The sequence below is a fragment of the Anser brachyrhynchus genome, assembly GCF_964034855.1.
Source record: "Anser brachyrhynchus genome assembly, chromosome: 9".
Lineage (NCBI taxonomy): Eukaryota > Metazoa > Chordata > Aves > Anseriformes > Anatidae > Anser > Anser brachyrhynchus.
This window is the reverse complement of record NC_137703.1, coordinates 10,551,350-10,576,456: the sequence shown is the minus strand read 5'-3', so window position 1 is coordinate 10,576,456 and position 25,107 is coordinate 10,551,350. Positions and strand designations below refer to the sequence as shown.

The window sequence follows — 25,107 nt, the reverse complement described above, 5'->3', positions numbered from 1 at the left end:
TGTCTGAGTGTTTGGTTGTTTCTTGTATGTTTTCTATGTTCTATACAGAAAATAGATTTAATGTTCCATTTTAAGATGCTGCTTGGAAGCAGTACAGTTAAATTTCTAATGGGAGTATTCAAACAAGATTTTGTGTTGCAGTGATTTCTCCTTCATTGATCAGTTTTCTCCTATTTGTCTGTCACATTACCAGTTATCCCAGAAAGATTAACTATTTTTATTTTGAGGGTTATCTATTTATTTTTTTTAAAAAAAGGTTTCTCTTAGTGTAGCTTTATAGTCAAAAGCAGTGAGTAAATAGGGGATAAAAATTGCACAAGGCTCAGCCTTCTGAAGTCTACAGACCTGAGCCAATGACATCTGTTCATTCTCTGCACCACATTTCTGTTTGGTAATAGCTCTTCCACTGCTTGCCATCCTCACTTTTGTCTGGGGAAGATAATTCACATGGCAGTGTTAATCAGATCAAAACCTTTAATAGCGTAACGCTTACAAATAGCTCTTCAGAAGCATTTTTCACCTTTTTGTTGTTTGAAAATTACTGAAACATGGGGTATTTGAAATAGTTTTTGCTTCTTTTCCTTACTAATGTTCTTCTGTTCTTAATTTATTCTTTTAAAGAGTCCTTTGTTCTGCCACAGTAAGAATTGTGAATACATAGTTGTCTGTATTTGCTTGAGACAACACAGAGCAGAATAATTGATTCCTTAAGTGATATGAATATACTGTAATTCATGGGTCATGTGGCTATATATTCCTACACAGTTATGTATACTGTATAGAACTGTAGAAATAATGCCTCAAAATGCTATAAACAAGCAGTACGTGTCCCTGAATGTCTGTCTGTTCACGGCTGTGTCATTCTGTTTGTTTCTGATATTACTCCATCTCTCCCACCTCCCAGTGTCCCTTTCCATCCAGAAGGTCTCAGCATACTGATGATAGTGCCTTGTTAGTGGTAAGATCCTGCACGCAATGGCCTTTTTATCTGGCAGATTCTAGAGCATAAAAATAGCTACATGTTATGGTTGCCTCAGATTAGACAAACTATTTTAGAGCTAATCTAAATAGCATAAAACATGACCATCTTCTTTGAAAAGTGACTTAGTTCGAATATATCGATATTTGTACTGTCAGCTATTTGTTATAATAATATAGTGATATTTTTCCATAAAATAATTAAAGTTTAGAGAAGAAGGAAAATTACTGATAGTGAAGAACAGCTTATAAAATTCAAAATCCTCCTCTAGTAGTTCCAGTTTGATTTCTCCTCCGTTTAGCTTGCTTCCTAATTGATGAGCTCTTCAGTGTCAAGTAAACAATTTTAATGCTTTGAATACAGCCTTCTACTTCAACTTCGTTTGCATCCTGCACCTGGTCGTTAGAAATGCTTAGTGTCATGGTAACCATATCATAGCAAAGGGAAAAACTGTTGTACATGTCAATACTAAAAGTCATGAAATATTCCTCATACCCTCTTACTATTTGTTGATGAAGATGTCTTAATAATCCGTTTTGAGCACTAGTAAAAATAAAAACATTTATGTACTCACTTTCATGTTTTATGCTATTTTTTCTTTTATGGCATCTTAGTGATGTAGCATAATTAAAGACTATAATTAATGCCACAATCATTGTCTATAAAAGAAAAATACACTTGATTTGCCTGCTGTTGCATGACTGCATGCCTGAGATTTGTTTTCTTAATTCATGCGCATCCATTATCTGCCTAAATTTTCTTCAGGCAGTGCTCTCGGTTAGAATATATCTCTTCAGAACATGTTGGTCAAGGTGTTTACTGTCTCTTTATTCAGACTTTTTGGTTTTCCTGCTATCACATGAGTAGCACTGTGAGGGAGAAAAAGAAGGCTCATAATGTTATGGAGAGATTTAGTTGTGATCATGCATGTGCCTTTTTAGAGAGATCACAATCAGTATATAAAAATGTGCTTTTATATTTAGGTTATAAGAACCAGGAGAGTAGATGTGGTTCATGTTAAATGTTGATGTTCTGTTGTCAGTGAATTCATCTTTGGAATGTATTTTAAAGATACATTTTAAGGACCCCATTTCTTTTTGTTTGTGTGATCCGTGTTTTTTGTTGTAAATTAATATATTGAATTTTAGGCTGTAGACGTGACTAAGAATTTTCAGAAATTGTTTTACTGGGCTTCCATCCATGTTGATTTCTTTTGTGTCTTTAAGTTAAATCCTTGCACTTCTCTCTCTCTCTCACACACGTGTACACACTCTCTCTCTTCCCTCACCCCTTCCCAGGCTGATAGGGAAAGATCGAACAGGATTTGAAAATGATCAGTTCTGTATTCATTTTTCTTTTAATTCTGTGCTCATTTCAGCAGCACTAAACTACGCATCCTGTACATGGTGGTTTTGGTGTATGAAACACTGGTTTTTTGAACTGCTGAATTGAGGTCTGCAGATCTATATTGTAGTGGAAATATATACTGTGCCTAATGATGACATAAGCCAGGACAGCTGTTTCTGGTGATTATTGTAACTAGAACATTAAGCTCTGGCTAGGTCATGAATTTGTAGTGGGTTTTTCTTCCACAAATGTATTACAAAACCTTGGTCAACAACAATGAAATGTTCATTAGTTTGCTTAAAAAGCAAGTCTGTTGTAAGAGTTGAAATTCTTTTACCTTTTTTAATTTTTGCATTTTATTTGGCATTTCTCCTGTCCTTTATGGATTTGAAATTTAGTTAGATCTAATTTCTTACGATGTTTTTTTTAGGGAAGTGAGGTATAGGGGCATTTCGTATCAAAATACCATTTCCTAATGGCAGTTCTCAGTACACGTTTTCCATTGACATACGTTCCTCTTTGTTATTTTCTCTCTCTGCCTAATGACTGCATGCAGTGGTATAAACTTCACCTATTAACTTCAGAAACTTTTAGATATAGAAACTTACAGATAGGCTAATTAAAAAATAATAATAAAGTTGTGTGCCATTAGATTTTCCACTGTTTGTTCCAGTTTTAAGGTGTGTGAATAATATTTTGTAGCAAAAGAGGAGAGTCTTACATAGAGGTGTAGTAAAAGATGAGAATTCTGTAAACTGAGCAATTACTTGCATTTTTTTTCCTCCAAACAATGTATTCAGTCCAGATGTAATGGGAAAAAAATCTAGTAGGTAGAAGGCAAGAGAGCTCTCCTTTATTTTGATTTTTCTCTGTTCTGGTGTTGTTACTGCTTTTACAGAAACTTTCTTAAAAACAAAATTCAAGTTGTGAATCTACTTTTTAAATCTTACATCATGTTTCTTTTGGTGGTCTTCTGTGTTGCCTTTTATCACAAATTAAAATGCATTCACTTTGCACATGTTACTCTCATCATGTCTTTCTACTTACAAACACTTTGAGGACAGTATTTCAATTTACAAAATGACTATCCATACCTTCTGTGGATATTAATAGTTCACTTCTATGTTTCTTCAACATGCCTGTGATTTGATGCAAGATGGGGTTTGGTTATAGGACATCTGGATATTTGGTTATAGGAATCTGCTCTGACAAGATTTCATTGTGTTGATTTATAATAGCCAGGCTAACTAAAACTTTGCTGAAGGAATATAGTCAATGACCTCTCTTGAGAAAATTTGCACTAGACCTCAAAGTCGTGTATTAGTCATATCCTGCTTGCTGTTCTCACCAGGGTAGGCTCATTCATTACAATTGAGTTATCTTGTTAATACAGTATTGAGGCTTCAGACTTGGCTAAAGTTTTCAACCCCAATTGCTTATGAATCTCATTTTCCCTGAATATCTTCTTTTTTTTTCCCCTTTCATACTGTATGTTGCAAGGTGATTACCATCAGAAACAAATATAAAAGGTACCATCCTTTGTTTTCTGTCAAACTATTTCTTAATTTCTGTCATGAAGCCTGTGAAACACTCGATAAGCATCAGACAGCTGGTGTGACCTCTTCCTTCCATAACCCATGTGTCACTGCTACGTTGTGCTGCCTTCGTTCTGTTGTGTTTTCTTGTTGTGGTCTCAAATGTGGCCTGAGACCATCAAGTCACAGTTAACACAGGATTTCTGAAACATTTTAAGATAAGGCTTTGGGGCATCAGTGTGCTACAAGTAGTAACGGTGTGAGTAAAGTAAGCAGGACGTGAATTATACTAGCCTGTTCCCTGGAGTTTTCTGTCAGACAGTTGGCATCCCTTTGTGTATTTAGGCAACTAATAATCAAATTCACTTAAAATGTCTTTATTTGGTTAGCACAGAGTCATGGTTGGGCTCTGCTTTGGCATCCCCTTTGTTTACGGTTGTTTCTGGCTTGGGGGGAGGTTTCTCTGACTTCAGAGCTAGACCTAGAGCTGAAGTTCAGCATGTGCAGCAGTGTTGTGAGGCTGAATTTGCAGCATCCTGGTTCCTTTTGTATTGTGGCTACCTTCTCTTACAGTTGTTCTCTGCCTCACTTCTTCCTCTCTTCCCTCCCTTTCTTCCCTTGCTGTCCCTGACAGAATGGCTTTGAGCCTCTCTTTGTCTTTGAGATTGACAATAACACCAATACCATTAAAAGAAGGCCAGGGACTCGCAAACAGGTGAAGAGCATGCAGTGTGTTGCTGTTGTGGTTGTCTTACGCTATGGTGTGCCGTGTTACCCCTCTCTTTGCCCACTGGTGGCTATGTGGATTGTGATGACTTCTTGTTAGTCTGTGTCAAGGTTGTCTTGTTCTTTTCATGTAGGAATAAAGAGTTTTGTGAATGTTAGACCAGCATTTTGTTTTATGTTGCTTTTTGCATATACTAGCTGATGTTTTATTTGCTGAAGTGGTATTTTGAAACTCTTCAAACAACAACAAAAAAAATGTTTGCACTGCTACAGAGAAGAGGCTGTTTTGAGGATCAGCTACTAAGTCTACATAGGACCTGAAGATGTTTGTGTAAGGCTTGGCTTGTGTATAGCATCTCCGTCTAGTCCTTCCTGGCTGTGCTGTTCTGAAGCGACAGAATAGTTGCAAACCTTTGAAAATACTAAGACCCCAAAGTGTGTAGTTGACATCTATGAAGTTTCTAGGTGTCATTTGGTGTGTTTTTCCTGTGCTGAATTTCCACTACACTATTTGAATGCCATTTCAGAAAGTATCGGTTCGTTCTTGAGTCATTCAGTCCTCAAATGTTAATGTTTTAAGTATGCTTGCAATAACCAGAGGGGAAGAAATTAAAATTTAAAGGAAAGGCTTAGGTTTTTATTTGAAGTGCTTGAGACTTTAAGCACCCCACATGTCCTTTGTCGGGCTTTTCCGTGATGTAAGTTTGATTTGGGCAGCTGTTACATCTTTAAAATGTAGGCTTTCATAGTAGGTGTTGTTTTCAGTGCTGTGTCACCGCACCACTTGCATGTACCTTAACAGCAGAATTGGCTGAACGGTTCATGGAGATGCAGAATTTGGCCTTCGAGATCCGCCTGTCAGTGACAGATGAATATTGGCATGCTGGAGATCCCATTCTGGAAACATTAAAAGTTATTTGTTGTGTTTTGTTTGGTTTTGGTGGTTTTTAATCTAGTGGTTATAACTGAAGTTTGACAGTACATTATTTTGGACAACACTGTAAATCTTCACACATACGTCTTCTCCAAGAGCTAAATTTCACCCACAGAATCTTTCTTTCTCTGTAACTCACAAAGATCGGGATTAAGTGTTTGTGGCAGACCAAATGTGTATTCGTTAGTCCATTAGATGCAAGTTTCTCTAATTTTACAAAACTGATGGGAAATTAACTTACTAAAATTCATAGCATACTTGAAACATTAAAAAGAAAGCTTTTGTTTTGAATAGTGGCTCAGGACAAACTGCTACGGAGTAAACTTTTCTTTTTGGTCTGGAGTCTGATGGCATAGGTATTACTTCAGGTCTTTCTTTAGTAAGGTCTTACCTATTTATTATTTAGTTCTGCTTCTGATGTCACTTTGTGTGTAAAAAGGAATGTTTCATCTCCCAAGTTTGTTAGCCGTAAAGTTCAGGAGAGTAGGAAGGCTTTTCTCTCTGCAAGCAGTTTAGTTCGGCAAGTCATTTTGTGTTGTTTCTGTGTTCTGCCTGTTGAATGTTTCTGAGAACGTGACCGTGATGACCACTTTTTCCATTCTAACTCGTTTACTCGGTTCCACCTTTGCACGTGACCTTTCAGCCGTTTGCTAACACTGCTACTGCCTTCTCTTTCTTTCTGCATTCAGTCACTCTCAGGGTTGAATCAAGAGAGCTGTGCTACTAGCCTGCCCAATGCCTCTACCTTCAGTCCTGTCAAGGTATCTCTTGCTATTATCATTCACCAATAAAGCCAACAAAAAACTCTTGGATCCACACATCTGTTTTAACAGGTGTTAGTCTGTCAGCTTCTAGCCAAAAGTTCAAGTAGGGGATGAATCTGATTTAACTGATTAAACTGTAGTAGGTATTACCTCATCTTAGCTTTAGGCTGTGTCTACAAGAAGCCTAAGCTATAAAAACATGGTAACCCATCTCTGCTCCAAGGGGTTCTTGGTTGTCTTTGATGTTGCTTTTTATTTACAAGGCGATTTTTTTTCTTGACCAAGTTGACTTTATCAAAAATACTTTTGTTCTGTTCTTTACCACCTTGCTTTTATCACTGAATATCCTTTACTTCTTTCTCTTTTGTGGAAACTGCTGTACTGAACGCATTCATCATGAGTAACCAGCCTATGTTAAGCACCATAGTAAACCACAATGTGTTTCTCTAGGGAGAGCGATGTTCAGTGAACAGCAGTTTTGCATTACCAAAGATGTCAAAGAGGCTGTGTATTCTTCAGTGTTGCTGTTATGCAAGTTCTGCATGTTAATTTAATTATCTGCTTTTCTGTGTCCATTTTGCAAAGAATACTTTGAAATTTTGGGTTAGATGGAAGAGTAAATATAGATCTGTCATTGCACTGTCAGTGCTGTTTAATCTTTGTTTTTTTCCTTGGAGAAGAGCAATTGTGTCATTTCTGCAAAAGAAAAAGCTTCATTGCTTTCTGCAGAGATGAGATGTGGGGAACAATGTGGTTTGTGTTTTTTCATGTTTGTTTTTTTCTGAAGGATATTTAGATGGATGGAGCCTATTTTAAAACATATCAAATGAAAATGTGGTCACAGCTTTTCCAGATTAGGACCATTTATACTCTTACTTTTTTTTTATCCACAGAGTGATGACAGATCTACCATCTCTCCTGGCTCGCCTACCACTCAGACAGGTAACAGGGAAAGGCAGTAAAGTTTCTGGAAAAAAAAAAAAAGAGATCAAAATGCCTGCTTGCATATTCGTGCTGTAAGGAGAAGGGAGCATAGCTTCCCATCTTCGTATGTGGCACTGCTGTGCTTGATAGTTTACCCGGTTATTTGGGTCTCCTTGGAAACACATGAGGGGAGAGACAGCAGGGGTGAAGCATGTCTTCAGGGAGAGTTGTAGGGTTTGGCTGCTTTAGGCTTTCTTGCAAGCTTTGGCCCACAGATGCATTCAGCAGCAGTCAGAACAGTTGTTGGAAGAGGTATGTGGAATGTGCTTTGCATGCAAGTGTCCTTGAGAGTGCCTTTTCCTGCTCTGTGCTTTTATCATGCATGCATGTAACTTATTTTGTCATTATATTAAAATTTTTGTTTTGTTCTTTTTATTTACCACATCGCTGAACCCATTTTCTATTTAAACTCTAACCGTTTCCTTCTTCCTCCTTTCCTGTGCCTTTCTGCATTTGTTTAGTCCACCTTTCCCCTCCATATCCTGGTCATGCAGCCCCGCCTTCCTATAGAAACCCTTCCCAGCGACCTGAGAGTTTCCTTTTCCGAACAGCTGTCAGGGATGAAGCAAACAAAGGTAGGTTACATAGCTCAGAAATTAGCTAGTTTTGCTACATTTTATTAATATCTGCCTTGCCTAGGTTTTGCACTGTTCTATTACTTCGGGTCATTATTGCCAAACTAGTTTTAGAGTTCCATTTATAGACACATAGCATTCAATACTTCGTGAATAAGCAATTTTTATTTAGAGCTGCCAAATATTCTTTTATCATATTTGCGGAAATGTGGGAATTTGTTCTTCCTGGTCTGTGCTTACACTTAAGGACGTGCCACACAAGCCATCAACAAGTGGTGAGGGCAGCTATAGTAGCACATAACAAAATTGCAATTCCTGTAGAAAGACTGAACTCTTTCAACGTAATTTATCTGTCAAAATTTTGTCGTCTTTTTGTGAATGATTATTAGCCATCAAAAACAAAAAAATCTAAACGGGAAGGAGCATGTGTTACGGGAACACCTCATTTAGATTAGTAGATCATTAGCTTGATAGATTAATAAGCTAATGAAAGAAACAGATTTCAAAAAAAGGAATACGCTGTACCCCTTCTGGAACATTGTGTGTGCTGTGTAGTGCAGCAGGGAAGGACAATCAGCCAAACCATGCTTATTGGCTTTTCTTTCCTTCATGCTGCTTTTTCAGTGGTTACTTCACCTTCTACACACGCCTTGTCTCCCGCTAATGACTGTGCAGACCCCAGAGTCAGACAAAACTCCAAACAGCGCGAAGAGGAGCTGGAGCTAATAGAGCAGCTCCGTAAGGTAAGTGCTTACAGAAACCAGTGTGTGGACGTCTTGGTAAATGCATTGCATGCCATCATGTTAAGGCTGCCCTTGTGTTTTGGACTGATTTCAATGAACCATTTATGGCGGGGAGTTGACCAAAATGAAATGGCACCGTGCCATCTGAGTGTTTCTTTCAGATGGATGCAATGGTGGTCACTTTGTTGTGGGGGAGTAAAATTAGCTTAAGTGCTGTAGAATATACAGTCCTGACTATTGCTTTTGAACGGCCAATGATCTGTGTTTTTAAAATAAATATGTACTTTCTTCCTTATCACCCTTCCCACTTGTTAGGAAGTCTCTGGAAAGCTCCCACAATGTCCTCCTTTTAACCACTTTTTAAAAACTCAGCTGTAAAGCCCCCACAGAAAAGCAAGCGGAATGCAGAGGCTCCTGCCAGTAATGCTGACAGCGTGGTGTCCTTGTGTGTTCTGAATCCACCCATTGCTTCCTGCTTTAGCTTAACCTTAGTTATGTGTAGAATATCTGTAGCATGGATATTCCTTGTGCTTGTACTTTTTGTCTGTTTAGGCTCAGTAGGCCCTGGTTTGTGCCCAGGTACAGTGGTGAATGTGCCACGTGCCATTAAGGTACTGCTCTGTTCTGCTTTGCCCCAGGCGTGTTTCTGGTGAGCATGAAGGGCTTCCCTGAAGTGCTCTAATGCTTTGAGCTTTCTCAAGAAAAAAGAATTCCTATTTGTTAAAGCCAATTTTAAAAGCCATAAGCGTTCCAGATGGACAGAGAGAGTTCCTTCTCTTTGCAAATTTTGAAGTAAGGACAGTCTGCTTTCTCTGAAGAGAAAGTTCTCTTAAGTAAAATGAAAGAAAACTTGATGTTTGTAGAGCCTTTGATCTCTTATCTTGGAATGCTTTGTATGCAGTCTCTCTTGTTCTGCTTCGTGGGTAAGCTTAAATCTTTTGTGTTCCTAAAATTTAAGATACAGCATAGCTCAGAGAAACTCACGCAACGTACGACATAAGATGAAATGCCTGATTTAAATTCCCTGAAACAACTGTTAACTACCTTGTTTTTTAAAACTATTGGCACAAAGTAGTTTGTTTTTTTCTTTACAGAGACTTTCGTTAGCTGTGTTGTCCTCCAACCCCCAAACTCTATTTTCAATTCTTCTGGCAGAACCATTCACTGAGAATGTGTAGGATTAGGAATACTGTTCTTAGACTCTGACTTCCGTTATTTTTGAGTAAAGGTTGCATTAGTTGCCTGTGCTGTGCAATGAAAGCTGTTCGTCATTGAACTCAGCTGCTCCCAGATTGTGTTCAGCTCTGGCCCGGTGCTGTGCAGAACCTTTCTTGGTGTATTGCTCAGAAAGCTGTTCAGTAGTGTCTTGAGGAAGGACAAAGTTGTAATGCAAATGCTTCCGCCTCTTATAAAATGTTCTGCAGAGTGAAACAATTGGAAACAGCTCTTACTTTTGTGTGTCCACGTTCGTTTTTCACAGAATATTGAATCACGGTTGAAAGTGTCACTGCCCAGTGATCTTGGAGCAGCTCTCACCGATGGTGTTGTTCTGTGCCATTTAGCTAATCATGTGCGTCCTCGGTCTGTTCCCAGCATCCATGTCCCCTCACCTGCTGTTGTAAGTATGTAATAATGGTAGTATTTTATAGATGTCCAAAATGCCATCTTGCAAAGTTCTGTAATCCAGGCAAGTGCTAAATTCATCATTCTCATCTGTGATCATACATGACAAAAAATAACTGTCTGTTTTGTCTGAACAATGTCTGTAGCTTCGTTAAAAATGCATTATGTTTAGGTTTGTTTCATTTAAATAAAGTTACTTCTCATACAGATTTTAAGCAAACATTAAGATTTTCAAGCCCTTGCTATGTTAACTTGAAAACTAATGAAATGAAAGACAGTTCAGCATGAAAACTGAAGGGGGATATTTCAGAAGATCAAAGTTCTGAGAAGTTCAGGAAAACAGGGAAATGTAATGTTCTTTACAATACTTACAATCCCACTGCACAAGAGAGCACAAACGGGCAGAGAAGCCAAATTGTGTCCATTTCACAGCAAGATAAATTTCTCCACTTAGGAATTTTAGCAGAGCACACTTGAGCTACAGTTGCATGTGCTTGGAGAACACCATCTCCTGGAACAAAATAAATACAGTCATACCTCTGTGATAACAGGAAAAAAAAAGTTTACTTTGTATTTGTGGGCTGTTCAGAGCAAGAAAAGAAGTACACAGAGAAGTTTGAAATACCCTGTCTAACTGCAGTGTTTCTGGAAAGCAATGAAGATAATACATTTATAGGCGCATTACTCTGTATCACATAGGGAAAGTGTAGAATGAGAGAAAGGCAAGAACTGTGACATGCTGACAAATTATTTGCCTAATCTCAACCAAAACAAAAAATCTCTGGCGGTTAAAGTTCAGTGAAAATATTTAGAATCAGCGACTTGAAGGTAGCATGGAGAGACAAAATGCTTGTTATGCACCTTCACATTTTCTTAAAATTATGTAAATAAGGAGGAAAAAAAAACTTCTCCTGGGGGAAGAAGTTGAAACAAGCATGTTGTTTGCTTTTACTTATTTTGGAGTCAGTTTTTGTGTTGGAATTTGAACTGGCACTGCTGCATACTGTATCATTGTGGTTCTTCTCGCTTGGATTTATGTGAACAAGCAGATGTCTTCATTATTTTGAGAACGATTGAGCTGGACACGCCATTTTAGGCAGATCGTGGAATCATTAAGAGAAGAGGCATACAGCCGCTATTCAGAAGACTCATGTCATTAAGAATATCTTTTCAATGGCCTGGTTTTATGTGCTGTGGCATATTCTGTGTTACAAATTAAATCATGGCTTTGTCAGAAATCTCAAGGAAGAGGCAGCCTGTAGCTGGGCGGCTCCAGGAGCAGAAGCGGCATCATGTCTTTCCTCACTTACAGTGGGATCTTTGTATTCCCTTCGTCCTTCAGAAGAAGTCAGCGATACCCTTTAACCTGCTTTCTTGGTGGGGAAATATGGCACACTGATGGGACAGAGGAAAAACACCACCGGTCTACATTTCCCCCACTTACAGAAAAATATCGAACTCGTAGAAGCTGCCACCTGCTGCTATGTAGACTGTGGGTAGCTTGTACAAAAGAACAGGAAGCTTGTGTCTTTTTTAATTGGAAAAGAATAAGCTTCAAGAATAGAAACAAGACAGAGCCTGTGCAGTGGTATGTCTGTGTAGCGGTGAGAGAAAACTATGGAGAAAAAACTATGGAGAAAAAAAAATTGAAAAAAATGCCAGTGAGTTCAACTCAAGCAGCTGTATTAAACCCACCTGCAACAGGCTTACATGCAGCAAGTCTCAATTCCAGTTTTATTCCATTAAATTCTGGTTTCATCTAGCCTTCATTTTTATTGTTGTTAATTGAAATAAAGTTTGAAATATTTGTATAATGTAGTGATCCAGAACAAACTCCAGATTGCTTCATATCATGAAATCGCTTGGAAATCACAGTACAGGAGCTACGTGTGTGTGTGCTTCATTCAGAATGCTTTTTTAAGTATCATATTTCAGTCATTAAAAGTGTTAGCCTGTTTTATGTAACACCTTGAATACAAATATTGCACAGGTTAGAATTGTCTTTTTTTTTTTTAAAAAACATCCAGCATTCTTAAATTGGCTTGGAAATTTTTTAACTTTTGAAACTGCAACAGAGCCTGGTTTGAATTAGACAAGTTTTTCGGTGTGGTGTGTTTTTAGCAAAGAGATTTATTAAGAGTTTTATTTAAATAAAGAAATCCTTCCAATTAAGAACACTATGCCTGCCTCCTTTGCAGCCTAAACTTACGATGGCAAAATGCAGACGAAATGTGGAGAATTTCTTGGAAGCTTGCAGAAGGATTGGAGTGCCTCAGGTACATATTCCTGTTACTCTTGTTACGTCTCAGGTACGGTTTTGTATGACCAGAAAATAAAACCTTCCTTGAAAGAGTTTACGAAAACAAGATGATTAAAAGTTTGGAAGGTTCAGGTATGAGGTATGCCATACTATGTAGATCAGACTTATGTTGCATTGTCTTCCAGAATAAAATAAAGTTGGAAATAGTCTATATAGAGGTCTGATTCACTTACTGATGTGCCTTAAGTTCTTAATAGTTGGATGCAGCTTGAGCCTGCCTTTAGAACTGCAAGGTACATCTTTAAAAACAATCAAGTTTTCTCAAGATTAGATACTGGGTGGGATAAAATTTGGATGGTGTTTTGCATGTGTTACTTCCATTCTAAAACATTTGGCATTCCTTCATAATAATCCTTTTACATGAGCATCTGTACTGTCTTACTAAGAAGTCACACTGTTGTTGGCCTTTCTCTGGTGGTAGCTATCTTTGCATAGATCCTAATTCTTCTTGTTATGTACCAGTGGTAGAACTCTTACCTTCTGGTATTCCTTTTCTCTTTGAAACTGGAAGAGCTAGGAGGTAGGAACGTATAAAATAATCTGAGTCCATCTATCGTGTTTTATACTGTCCTATCCTTCCAACTTTGTTTTATTCAGCAGCTGTCTCAGTACAAATAATTTTGATACGTCATGTTTTTCTTTATTTTTCTTCTAGTGCATTAATTGGATTGGTTTCTTATGCTGCTAAGTATTAGTGTTTTTGTTGTAGGTGCTCTTTACTGTATTATGAAAGAGAAGAGTAGATCCAGTGACTCATTTCCGTGCTGTTTCTAAAAGCAATGCTCTCAAGTCAGTCATGCAGTATTATCTGATAGTTTTGCTGGAAGGTGTTTGAGCCATTGGGATTTTCGGATAGCATATTTATTGAGCTGTCTAGCAATTTCACATGGCTCACTGGTGAATGTCACTGGAACATGGTAGGGAGTCAAAACTGGTCATTAGTGCTCTGAGATTCTTCGCTATTTTGGTTCCTCTAAGAAAGTTGAGACTTTGCTTTCCAGAGGGACTGTACAATATAAATTCTTCTGGGGCAAAATCGTTCAATTCCATCCTGGCTTCCCTATTTATAGCTGTCTTCAGATAAGTAGATTAACTTTTGTCGGGTTAGAATACAAAGCAGATCACTGAAATGACCCACATTTAAAAACAAAACAAAATAACACTCCAGCAGAAATTCCCCTATAGACCCTGTCTGCTACATCTGCTACAGCTACTATTTAGAGTCCGTCCATTTTTCTCATTTCTCCTGCTTTCATGTGAAAGAGTTCAAGGAGAATGTCTCTGGGGAAACTTACTGAAATACCCCCAGCTGAATTCTAAAGTTGCTCTGACATACCTATATTACATGTCTACTGAGGCGGTAAGATACCTGTATGAAAGAATGGCATGGCAGCCTAATATATTTCTTTGCTGAAAAGATGCCTGCAGGTATTTCCTTTCATTTAAATTATAATTACAAAAAAGAAAGGCTTTCTGGAAGTATGGATCTATGTAGAAATACTTACCTTCTAAGAGGTAAAAATTTTTTCATGTAAAAAACTACTTTAGAAAGTGGTAATTACAGGCATCACAGTGAAGCATCTATTTCTGTAGGACTTTGCTAGTTAAAGCTCTTGCATCAAAAGAAACCAAAGTTAAATAGATTGGCGTGTGCATCTAGTTGATTGATTTACAGCAGTTACCTCTGTGAAAGGGACGCAAATGGTACCCAGTGGGAATAGTTATAGAACACAAATTAATTAGTAATAGATTCAACTGTAATTTGTAACAGATGTTTCTGTAGAGTACTGCACTGGAGCATCAATTACGTACAAATAATGCCTTGTACTGTTTTTGTTAGTTAAGATACAGTGTGAGTACTCGGTGCCAAAAGCATCTCAAAAAGCTGCAGTCCTCTGAAAAAAATGGTTGTCCCTAAGGCACATGTACACTGCTGTGTTTCTAACAGCAAAGATTGGTACACGTTTAAGGCACACAGGTGACAGATACCTCACTGAACTCCAGGTAGTTGCACTGAGTGCGTTCTTTGTCATACAGATTCTTTTGGAGAATTAACCTGCTGTGATGTGCTTCTTGAACATGTAGGATGTATCTGAAATGTCTGATGTCTGACTGCTTCGTGGATGTTGCTATGGCTAACTGACCTTTTTTTTCTGTCTGTTTTCCCTTCCTGCTCACACACTCTGGACAGGACAATCTTTGTTCCCCTTCTGACATTCTTCAGCTAAACCTCAGCGTTAAAAGAACAGTTGAGACTCTTCTTTCCCTGGGGACAGATTCAGAAGAATCCAGTCTTGTCTCCCTTTCCATTCAGCTCTGGGGCTTTGTGGTGTTTTACTGTACTCTAATGCTAACGCTCTGTATGGTCTATCGCTGGGTCTTTTTTCTCTAGCTGAAGGATAGTGTCGCTGCTTCCTCCCTCCAGCGCTTGGTAAAGGATTTGGGGTTTTGTCAAGACCCCGCGTACGAAGCGCTTTCTTTCCCACTTATGGGATAGAGGTAACAAGTACGGTGTGGAAACACACTGGTGTGTCCACACCACCATCTGTGACATAACTCACATTTGTATTTGCTGTGTGATATTTAGCAGATGTAACGCGAGGGGGGGAAGTGCTGTCCATGGGCTAGAGCAAGGGACTGAGGGTTAGGGACGTGTAGGTGCGTGCTATAGTCTGACTGCTGCTGAGTGATGTAGCACTGGGAAAACTGCAGTGTCAGTTTGTGCCTCGATTTCCCTGTCTGTATAATAGGAATTGCACCACTTTGGTAAATTGCTTCAGGATTATCTGATGAAAAATGTTAACGAATGCGAAGTATTTCTTCTCAACATTAGTGTTCTTGATGAGATCTCACAGTCTTAGGAGACATGGTCTGACAGGTTTTGTCCACAAGACTTTGGTTTTTTTTCTAGCTCCTTATCCTGCTTCTGAGGAGATACAACTTTCACATTTGTAGACTCTGGTGTATTACTTCTCAGTCAGGATTTTTAAAATAACTCAGTGAATCCTGAGCTACTTGGGCTTCGTAACAGGTCAAGCAGGAAATTTTCGGAGAGAGTAAGCTCTTCTGTCAACTCGGAGGGAACTTTTCTGGCACAGAAGGAGAAAACTTTAAGGTTCTATTGGATGCCACAGGATTGCTGCAGCATTTTACGGTGCTCTGACTAAAACTTAACGAAGGCTTCTTGAGTTGCCACTCAGCTGTAGGAGCCCCAGACTATGCTTATTCCCTTCTTCCCGCTATCCAGCCATTTTCAGAAACCTGTATATCACACAGTTGCAGAAATACAAGTCCTGGCTGCACATTCAGTTCCTTCTTCACTGTTTTACAAAATTCAGGTAGTCTTCCACAGCACTCAAAGCTTTTCCCTCCCCTGGAGAAGCATCCTGGCTCTTTAATGCATTTCTCAGGGACACCTCCAAACTTCAGGGCCCTCCTCATGTCACGTACAAAAGACCATGTCTCCTCAGAGTGTAGGTCGGTTCAGGGAACTCCGTTCAGAGCTCAGTCACAGGTAAGTGTTAAGTGAAATGGCTGTTCTGAATGTTGTTTCAATAAATTTCTGCTATATCCGAATATCCAGTAAATGGCCTGTAAGCCCTGTCCAAGTGGTGTTAGCATTCCAGCATTGACCTGGCACAAACTCCGAAGCACGGTTTAAGATACGCAGGAGTTTGGCTGCAGATGAGGTCACTACCAGTAAAGATGTGTTGTGTACATGGATCTCACAAGCTCTTGTAACATAAAATGAGTATTTAACGAAGGAGCAAGTAGAGGAGTTAATGCCCTCTTCCTGAACCACACTGTGACTGGCACAAAGCGTTCTGTCCAAGCAAAACATTTCTGCTGCAAGAGGGGACCTTTGGCAGGGGGGAGAGATTATTTTATTTTTCAACAAGCTATTTTTGCACTGTTTACTGCTGTGAACTGAAATGAACTCGGTTCCTATGTTTCTTAACTTCTTCTAATGAACACTGTGATAAAAGCTGCAAGGGGTCTTACACTAACAGTGCCTTCCAGTCTTTAAATTTTGTTTGTCTCTGTGGTGTGGAGTCATTCCAAAGCTTCTCCCCCTTATCTACTTGCATACATAAGAAAAATGATAAATATTTGCTCCAGTTTACAAGTATTTCTCAAAAAGCACATTTTTTTTTTCAAAATAACAATTTTGCTGAAAGAAAAATGCATTTCGGCTTGATCGTCTGGCTTACTGCAAGAATTTGTCTGGGTTAATTTGCTTTTTCTCCACTCTGAGCTTTGTGGGAGGTGTGTTGGCTGCTGTTATTCTGAAGGATTTAATATCAAAAAATATCAGTAAAGATGCAAAGAGTGGAAAATTCATATTGCAGTGGAAATAACATGTGAAAAGGGAAATCTCTGCAGCTCTGTAGGAAGGACACAATTTGGTGATTTCTAGAGATACAGAGGACTGCTGGACATGCATCCTGTCTCTGGATGATTGTTGTGGGGTGAGGATGGCCCAGGTGTGCCAAGGATTTATGTAGGATGAGGCTTTAAATCCACTGATACTGAGAATAGCACAATTCTTAATAAACGATTTGAAACCTCTTTTTGCACTTGGTGTATTACTCTTACTCTTCAGAATGGTCGTGGAAGTGACCTGTTAAGTAGGCTGCCCTCTGAAAGGTTAAAAAAAAAAAAAAAAAAAAAAAAAGGCAGTAGTGACTGGTACATAATCTCAGAGGGATATTTGCCCTTAAACACTATCAATTTCTCATTGCCTTGAACAGGAGAAATTACATTTTCTACATCTATTATCAAAGGTATTCATACACAGAAGCAAGTCGAGTGGGTTCCTTCAAAAAACAACCCTTTTTTTTTTTTTTATGCATCTCCCGAGGAATTTGGGAAATCGAGACCAGGCTATATATATATATATAGGAATATATATATGTTCCTGGGCAGAAGGATCTCAGATGTGCAACATCTCCTTACGAGAACTGATTTTAAGCGTGACATTTCCTGGTAGCCTTGTTGCACAGTGTTTCCATGGCACACATTAGTACTTCATTCTCTGCCTTAAAGTTGGTATTCACTTGGTAACTGAACAAGGCTTGCTATGTGACAACTCTCAAAAAGTCAATTATGTTTGGGAAAGGAAGCCGTGGTTCCTTCTCTCCTCTGCAGATTCATGTTGAGGCGAAGCTTTCCCCCTCCTTAAGTCAGTCTAATTTTGGTGTCATAAACTGCTGCCATTTCAGTGTGAGCAGAGATAAAGGATTTTGCTGTTTCGCAGTTTTCCTATAATCCTTTTTCAAATTCTCATTATTCATACACGTTTTCTGCACGATGCCTGATAAACACGATTAGCCCAAGAACTCTTATTTTGATTAATCACGTTCAGTTCTTTATTCACCAGTAGAAATTTCATTTCATTTGTGTGTGTGTGCGCTAGCTGTCCGTAACATTTCATATTTCAGCCTCCTTTTGCTTAATTTTTCGTTTCGGTTGAGTGTTTTTTCATCCATTTTGTTTTTGTCTTTTGTTTTGTTCCCCATTCAGGAGCAATTATGTTTGCCTCTGCATATTTTAGAAGAGAAAGGTTTGACACAGGTAGCTGTGACTGTGCAGGCGCTCCTGGAGCTGGCACCCCCAAAGCAGCAGCAGCTTCACCACCTGTCTGCTGTGTAAAGACCTCCGGGACCTTTTGGGTTACCTTGGCTAAGCAGAAGGACGTCAAGACTTTACTGCCCATGCAGTGCATCCACACACACAGAGCTCTGTCCTAAGGAAAGGAGTTCCCGTGATTCCTGACAGGAATGTTTTGCTTCGTTTCTCCATTTTTTTTGGAGATCACAACAGTTTCCAATAACGTTTTTATTATTGATATTTTTGCCCCCTACTGGGAAAAAAAAAAAGTTTTGTTGTGAGAAGGGCAGGGACTTGCAGTGGCTAGCTGTTGGAGCCAGCTGTAGAAACTGACCTTGTAGTTTGAAGACATTGGTGTACGCTGTTTGGAAAGCTGTTCCTACAGGAATTCATTCGTTTAAAAAAAAAAAAAAAAAAGGATGTTGCTGCAGTGGGCACAAGGGGAATGAAATTTCATTCCTTCCTCCTGGGATTCAAAGAAAGGGAGTTTCTTTGCCTCCAGAGAACATCTCTTTCCATTATATAAATATATATATTTAATATATATATATATTGCAACACAATCTTAACCTGCACAGTGTTTCATAAGAATCAAACCTTGTGCAGCTTTCACCTATGTTGGCATGTCCTCGTTACTTAATATTCGAAGGGGGATTTTTTTTTTCTCCAAAGGAAAAAGTACTGCATGTTTTCTCCACAAGAAATACTTTAGTAATTAAAAAAAAAAAAATCAGAGCTACTTAAATCTCCCCTCCTGGTCAGGTAAGGATGCATTTGGTTACTCAGTATTTTTTTCAAATGAATGTCAAGAATCACGTACGTGTTTTCACTGCAGTGCGAAGAATTACAGCCTGCCATGCAGGTCATTAGAAATCAGTTATCAAATAATACATTTGGAAGGGGCTGGAGCATCCCATGCAGACATGCCAGCACTGGTGAGTGTCCCAGCCACTGAGAAATTCATTGTTTTAAGAACACAGTTAGGGAATTTCCACCGGTGGGCTGCATATCGTTAACACAGCAATCCTGCAGAAGGTAGCTTCTACATGTGGGTTTGGCAGGACTTACAAGCCTTTATCATAGTATTCACACAGATGCACTGGTTTACAAAACTACCGTTACTTTCTTCCTCTTCCTTTACCAAGAAAATGGAAATTCAATGTACAGGAATGGGAGAGGCAGCAGGCAAGTTTTGGGTTTTGCTTGAAAGTTGACCTGCAAAACAAAGACCAGCTCTGTGCTTTAGGCGCAGTGACAAGGCCAAGCTTGACCAGATCAGTCACAACACATTTTTTCCCCAAAAAAACGACCTTGTAAAATCCAGTTCTCCACCTATGCAGTTCTTTTGCTAGTTCCTGACCCATTTAAAGCATCCCAGAACAGCGTGCTACTAACGTGTCGTATGGGGTCTGGGACCAACATCAGGCATTGGAGGTACATCTGAAGCAGAATACAGCGAGAGGATTGCATGGGGACAAAGGAAGGAGAAGAACTGGGAAGTGGCTAGCTAAAAGCCAGTTTTGCTGAAGTAAACCTGCCGTAGGAACACTGACAAAGAACGTTAGCTGGATTTCTCCCCTTCAGATTTGCAGTTTCTTTTCCACCGTTTTGCTTCATGTTTGCTTTCAGGACTCATGGTGAGTGTTGTATCCCTGGTTCACACAATGACTCCAGTTGCTTCTTATTGGCATTGGCTGATCATGGTGCAAGTTAAGCACGTGTGAAGGGTATTTCAAACTGCACAGCTGAAAAAAAAAACCTTTTCATGCTAACTGGCGTGTTGCCCCGAGCTCTGCAAGAAATGCAAATGCCAGTAACTTGCAATGTGTAGAGAAGAGAGCAATCCCATGCAGACCTGCTTTCCTCCTCACGTAGCTCTTGTGTTTCCCTTAATTCCCCTTGCAAGGCCTGTTGGTGATTCTTGAACGGTTACACGAGTGTCAGAAGTCTCTGCTGTAGTTTGTTGTGCGGATGATCGTGCCACTCACAGCAAGCAGTACAGCCCACAAATGTTTCTTGTGTCTTCGTCTCTCAGGTAATTTGAAAGAGGGGGACACTGCATTCATCTTAGTTTTCAACATTAGGTCATTTGTATCATACAGAGGCACGTTACATTTTAACAGCGCACCCTTCGTAGGTTATTTAAATGTTCCTGTTTGAAGAAAACTAAACTGTTCCCGTCAGGGGATTGTGAGAGGGTGTGTTGTGTGCTTCAGTCCAGCTTCCAGCACTTAGAGAAAATAAAACTTAACAGTATTCAGGTTGGTGGAAGCTTGACATTTCATTAATACTAGGTTTTAGGAATTAATGGGGTGGGGAGTTGAGTCTGAACTGCAAGAAACAGCCACTTTTTATTGTCTGGTTAAAACAACTACTCACATATACAGGCAGTGAGTGCATGCGCACAGCAGCTGAATTCATGTGAAAAGCAGTGTTTGCATGACGGGGATAGTTGTATGTATGTCCGAGTATCACTTACCTTGTTAGAAGCAGCAGTTCGCTCTGCCGGTTTCAGATGTATTTGGTCATGTTAGTTTAACCCTTATAGTCTTGTGTTTTCATGCCGGCAAACACTAAATGTTGACCAGATGTTTAGGACAAAAATCCAGACCTGAAGTTTCATTGTAGGGCTTATTTAATGTATTACACCAAAAAAAAAAAAAAAAACAACTTCAGTTTCATTTTACAAAATAGGTTGGGAGATTTTTTTAGTGTATTTATGTGCAATTTTTGTTGTGTCCAGTGAAAAGAATATTTTAAAGAAACTGTGTATAAAATTCTATTTTGTGTTAAAGAGACGATTGTTTTTTCCTTTCTGGGGCATTTGTGTTGGAGGATGTGGGAGGAATCCAGCTGAGTGTTTCGTGCTTGCCGGTGTCTGTATACTGACCCCATTGTTCCACCATCCTCCCTCAAACGGTGTCGAGCACTGAGCAGCATTTGAGGCTCAGCAGCGTCACAGACTTGAAATCGAGTGGCACTGGCACTCAGGAGTCCCTGATGGCATTGAAACGATCAGGTCAAAGCAACTGGGATTTGATTCTTCCCCCTTGTGAAGGGGGGGAGCTTTGGTGGCCTGTTTAAAATAGATCAGAGACAATTTTTTACAGCACCGAGAACTCCTCTGTTGTTCTTGGTAGTGACACAACAGCAAATGGTATTTTTATCCTTTTGTAGCTATAAGTGGTCCTTTGAAAAAATGTTTTAGAAACAGGACTTTTATGGTGAATTTGGACATTAAAAAATTCTTTTGTATAAATATTGTGATGTTTTACAAAGCAATCTAATTTTGTTATTTCTGAAAACAGTGTAAACGTGTAATTAATAGAGTAAAGGATTTTAAAGCTTCATCCCATGCTGTATGTCTGTAAATACATTCCATAATTTCTAAGTCTGTTAAGTATAAATATGTTTGAATATTGTACACTTTATTTTAAATTGCCTGTATTCTGCCAGTAGTGTGAACTTCTAGCACATTAATAATATAAAAGAAAACCATGGGTAATTTGAAATAAAGTTTTAAGACTTACATGAACTACAGTACGTTTTCCTGATGTTCTGTTGTATGAATGAATGTCACATCCTGTGTGCCAGGTGTGCGTATCCACCCTCCACATCATCGAGTTGGCAATTAACGGACCTGCTTTTTCTTTAGCTTTCATTGTTAACCAGGATAGAAAACATCCAGCATCTTTACACGCCTTGTGTAGCCACACCAGAAACTTTCTTGGAGGTGCTTTCAGCCCTTCCTAGATGCTGAGTAGCAACAATTTTGTTCAGAGTCCTTTGCTACTCCCTCCTTCTACCCCTTCTTCCCCCCTTTCCCCCCCATTGTGTTTTTGTTTGTTTTTAAACCTTCTCAAACCAAGCAGTAAAATGTACCTGCAAGGCCTGGGCGGTTTGCTGCCAGTCTTGGTGCTCTTTGCAGTTCTCATCTTCTGCTTGATTTTGTCCTGCCTCAGTTCAGTCTGTAAAATGTGTGCCTGTGCTTCATGCCTGTCCCCTCCCTGTGTCTGAAAGGTTTGTTCCTGTTAGCCAAAATACTCACTCCTCTTCAGCTCCCTTCCTGCCTTCCTCAGGGCTGCCCAGCTCTCTCCAGGTTTCATTTCTCCCCTAGCTTCTGTCTCCTGCCTTTCTTTCTCCTCCATTCATGTCCCTGGAAAACCAGTCCATCCAAAGGGCTCCTGATCGCTGGGACTTCCTGCAGAAAACACCTCGGGTGTGTGCTGTGATCCTGTCTCTCCGCAGCTGGAAAAAATGTGCCAACCCTGGCAAAGTCCCTCAAAACTGCCGGGTTGTGGGATGGTGCTGCCTGCTGCAGTCACCGGGGTGCTCAGCCTTATTCAGCAGCTGGACAGCCAAGCAGCAGCAGCCCGCTCTGATTTCCAACCCAGCAAGGTGAGGCTCATACGGAGAGCGGTGGCTCTGAGAGCGGCCGATGCAGCGGAGAAGGCCTGGAGGATCCGGATGGATGGCAGCACGAGCAGAGTCTGCAGGCAGGAGGGTGCTGTTCTCACCTGGAAGGGGTAAGCTGACGCGGGTTAGGTCAGGATAAAAACCTCTGCCCCTGTCTACAGGGCAGTGTCACCTGGCAGCCAGGATGCTCGCCTTGGGACTCCAAGGATTTTGGTACCCCCTACTTTAGCAGAACAGCAAAGCCAGTTCCACCGTTGCTTTGATATAGTTTTTTGTTAAATTATTTTTGAAAGAAGGAGTACCCCTTCCCTATTACACAAGGGTTTGCAGCTTGCTAAGTTTGGAAGCGTGCTTTGCTGTGCCCAAGCAATTTGTGGTTGGGGGGAGTTGCTTGTTTTCAAGATATTAGGTACTGAAATTGAAATTTTGAATTATGATCCAGTGCAGTGTGTAACTTGCTACTGGTTTGTTCACTGCAGCTCTGGGGCACTTGATGTAAGTGCAAGTGCTGTGTTACCCTGCTTGGAGCGGGGGCTTGCCAGGGAGCCAGGCAGAGGCTGAGGAGGACTTGTACGGATTCCATTATATTTTGTTCTCTGCTGAAAAGCAAGCAAAGACATAAGCATAAGAAAGGAGATTTAGAATTAGGGACGTACCTGCCCTGACTGCTCTGCAGTGCCCCCTGCAAGAAGGAGCCGTGGTAGAGGTGTGTGATGTAAGCCCAGTCTTAGCTTGCTCCTGCCAGCTCGGGACTGGAGTAACCCCTGTTCTTGCCGCCCCGTGGGGACCATAGAAAGCAGTGAGCATTTGCATGGATTTGGTACGTGTTGGAATGGGAACGCATTGTGGTTTAACCAGCAGTGCCCCCAGTAGCAATGCCAATATTTCTAACTCGAGTTTGTGTAGTGTCTGCAGTTTCAGCGCTCCCTTGATAACCAGCTCAGCCTGATAGGCAGGCACCAGCCCCTTCCCTTCAGACAGGGTTCTGAGCCAAAGGCTCTTTGCTCGTGATTTCAGTAATCCTGCTTGAACTTTAGAGCTTTTGGCACAGTTCAGCCTGGACACAAGGATGTTCGGATGGAGCCAGCGCAGGCTGGTCACAAAAAGCACAGATGGGGATGAGTTTGTATGGTTTGAGCTCTCTTCCCTGTGCGGGAGTGTCAGAAAGCAGCCGGCTCAGCCACAGGACTAGTTTTGCTTTGTGCACAAACCTGTAGGCGAGTGACAGTGGTGTCAGGAGAAAGGGCCAAAAAAAAAAACCCAGAACTTTGCTCCCCCCCAGCTTTGTTCCCTGCCCACTGCCTGACATCCCTGCACGGAGGTCGCAGTCGGTGGTGGGTACGGCTGTGACAGAGCAGCTCCCCTGGGCAGGGCGGCCAGCTGTCTTTTTCCATTGTTGCTTCCCTCTGTAGGAGGGCATTGAGAGCTATTCTGTCTATGTGCTGACACTTCGCAGGGCTGTGGGAATGGAAACCTGCATGCTTCGCCTGCCCTCGTGTTTACACTGCAAAGTGTCAGCAGTTTTCCCCTGGCCGACCTAACGCTGGCACTGACACTGGGGAGAGCGCTGCTTGAGCCCAGATGTGGGTGATGGCTTCCCTGCCTCGCTCAGAGCTGCCGGAGCCACAGCAAACACCATCGTTTCCATGGCCAGTGCTGTGGGGGACTGCAAAGGAGGTTCTCCGTGCAGAGCTCCTCATCTGGTGAGTCACTGAGCTGTTCATAGGATTATATCCCACTAGTTTTAATGTTTCCATAAAGCTACTACTGGGGAAGCAGTGTCTCTGCTGTACAAAGACAGCTTCAAGTCACTGGAGCTTCACCTTAACTGTGTGTCACGAACTACGTTCTCTAGAATAGCCCAAGGTCTATTACATGGTTTATTTTGTCCTGATGGACACACAGAGAGCAGCGCCCTACCCAGCAGCAGCCCCGGAGCGCATCTGTGGCTGGGTTTCTTACTTATCGTTTCTTTTTCTTTGCTCCAGGTTTATCCTTTTTGTTTGTCTGCTTTAACAGCTGCTTCTCTCGACTCTTCCTGAGGTTCTGGTAGGGGCCAAGGTTTCTGCGGACCATTGTACCTCTCCACCAGGCCTGCAGCTGGAAGTAGGAGAGAGAGGTCTTAGGGGAAATCGGTTGCAGGGGAAATCCGGGTACAGTAAAATGGACAGAGCGTCTCTCCTGCGCTTCCCAGCTGCAGAGGGGAAGCCCTGGCCCATGCAGCAGCAGCTGGGCCTCTGCTGAGTACACTGAAGGCTTCCATGTATAAGCTGAGGGTGTCTGTTGCTGGTGGCAAGAAGAGGAGTAGGGGAACAGCCCCGTGACTCTCCCTTCTTGTATCACCCATGCAGTGGGGCTGGTGCGATGGGCACAGCCCCAAATCATTCGAGAGGCTGGCTTTTCCCCTTTTGTTCCCTTCTTAAACATTCTGCAGCTAGCTGATGGCTTTGTGTCTGCCCCAGTAGAAGGGGACAGCCTTAATCTGTCCCTTGCTTGTGCCACCCCATACCAGCCAACTTTCTCAGGCCATTTTCTGCCTGAACACAGCCTG

The 25,107-nt window shown here is 40.8% G+C and overlaps 2 protein-coding genes across 22 annotated transcripts in view; one reads left to right on the top strand and one right to left on the bottom strand.

The window, feature by feature from the left end:
• The window catches only part of LRCH3 (leucine rich repeats and calponin homology domain containing 3), a 67,551-nt gene extending 45,871 nt beyond the window's left edge, over nt 1-21,680 (top strand). For 5 of the 19 annotated variants that reach the window (XM_080604453.1, XM_080604458.1, XM_080604454.1 and 2 more), the window contains 7 exons: nt 905-958; nt 7,179-7,227; nt 7,731-7,844; nt 8,469-8,587; nt 10,068-10,205; nt 12,409-12,486; nt 14,722-18,046. In XM_080604453.1, coding sequence (XP_080460579.1) covers nt 905-958; nt 7,179-7,227; nt 7,731-7,844; nt 8,469-8,587; nt 10,068-10,205; nt 12,409-12,486; nt 14,722-14,922 — 753 coding nt within the window. In that variant the 3' untranslated portion in view covers nt 14,923-18,046. The other 14 variants (XM_080604446.1, XM_080604447.1, XM_080604443.1 and 11 more) reach the window with 7 other exon arrangements.
• DRC9 (dynein regulatory complex subunit 9) overlaps nt 21,548-25,107 on the bottom strand; it is a gene marked incomplete at its 5' end in the record, with an annotated part of 21,804 nt that continues 18,244 nt past the window's right edge. Inside the window, 2 exons of one of the 3 annotated variants that reach the window (XM_080604469.1) lie at nt 21,548-23,155; nt 24,519-24,656. In XM_080604469.1, the coding sequence (XP_080460595.1) occupies nt 24,519-24,656 (138 nt within the window). In that variant the 3' untranslated portion in view covers nt 21,548-23,155. Of the gene's footprint in view, nt 24,657-25,107 lie in introns of all 3 variants that reach the window. The other 2 variants (XM_080604470.1, XM_080604471.1) reach the window with 2 other exon arrangements.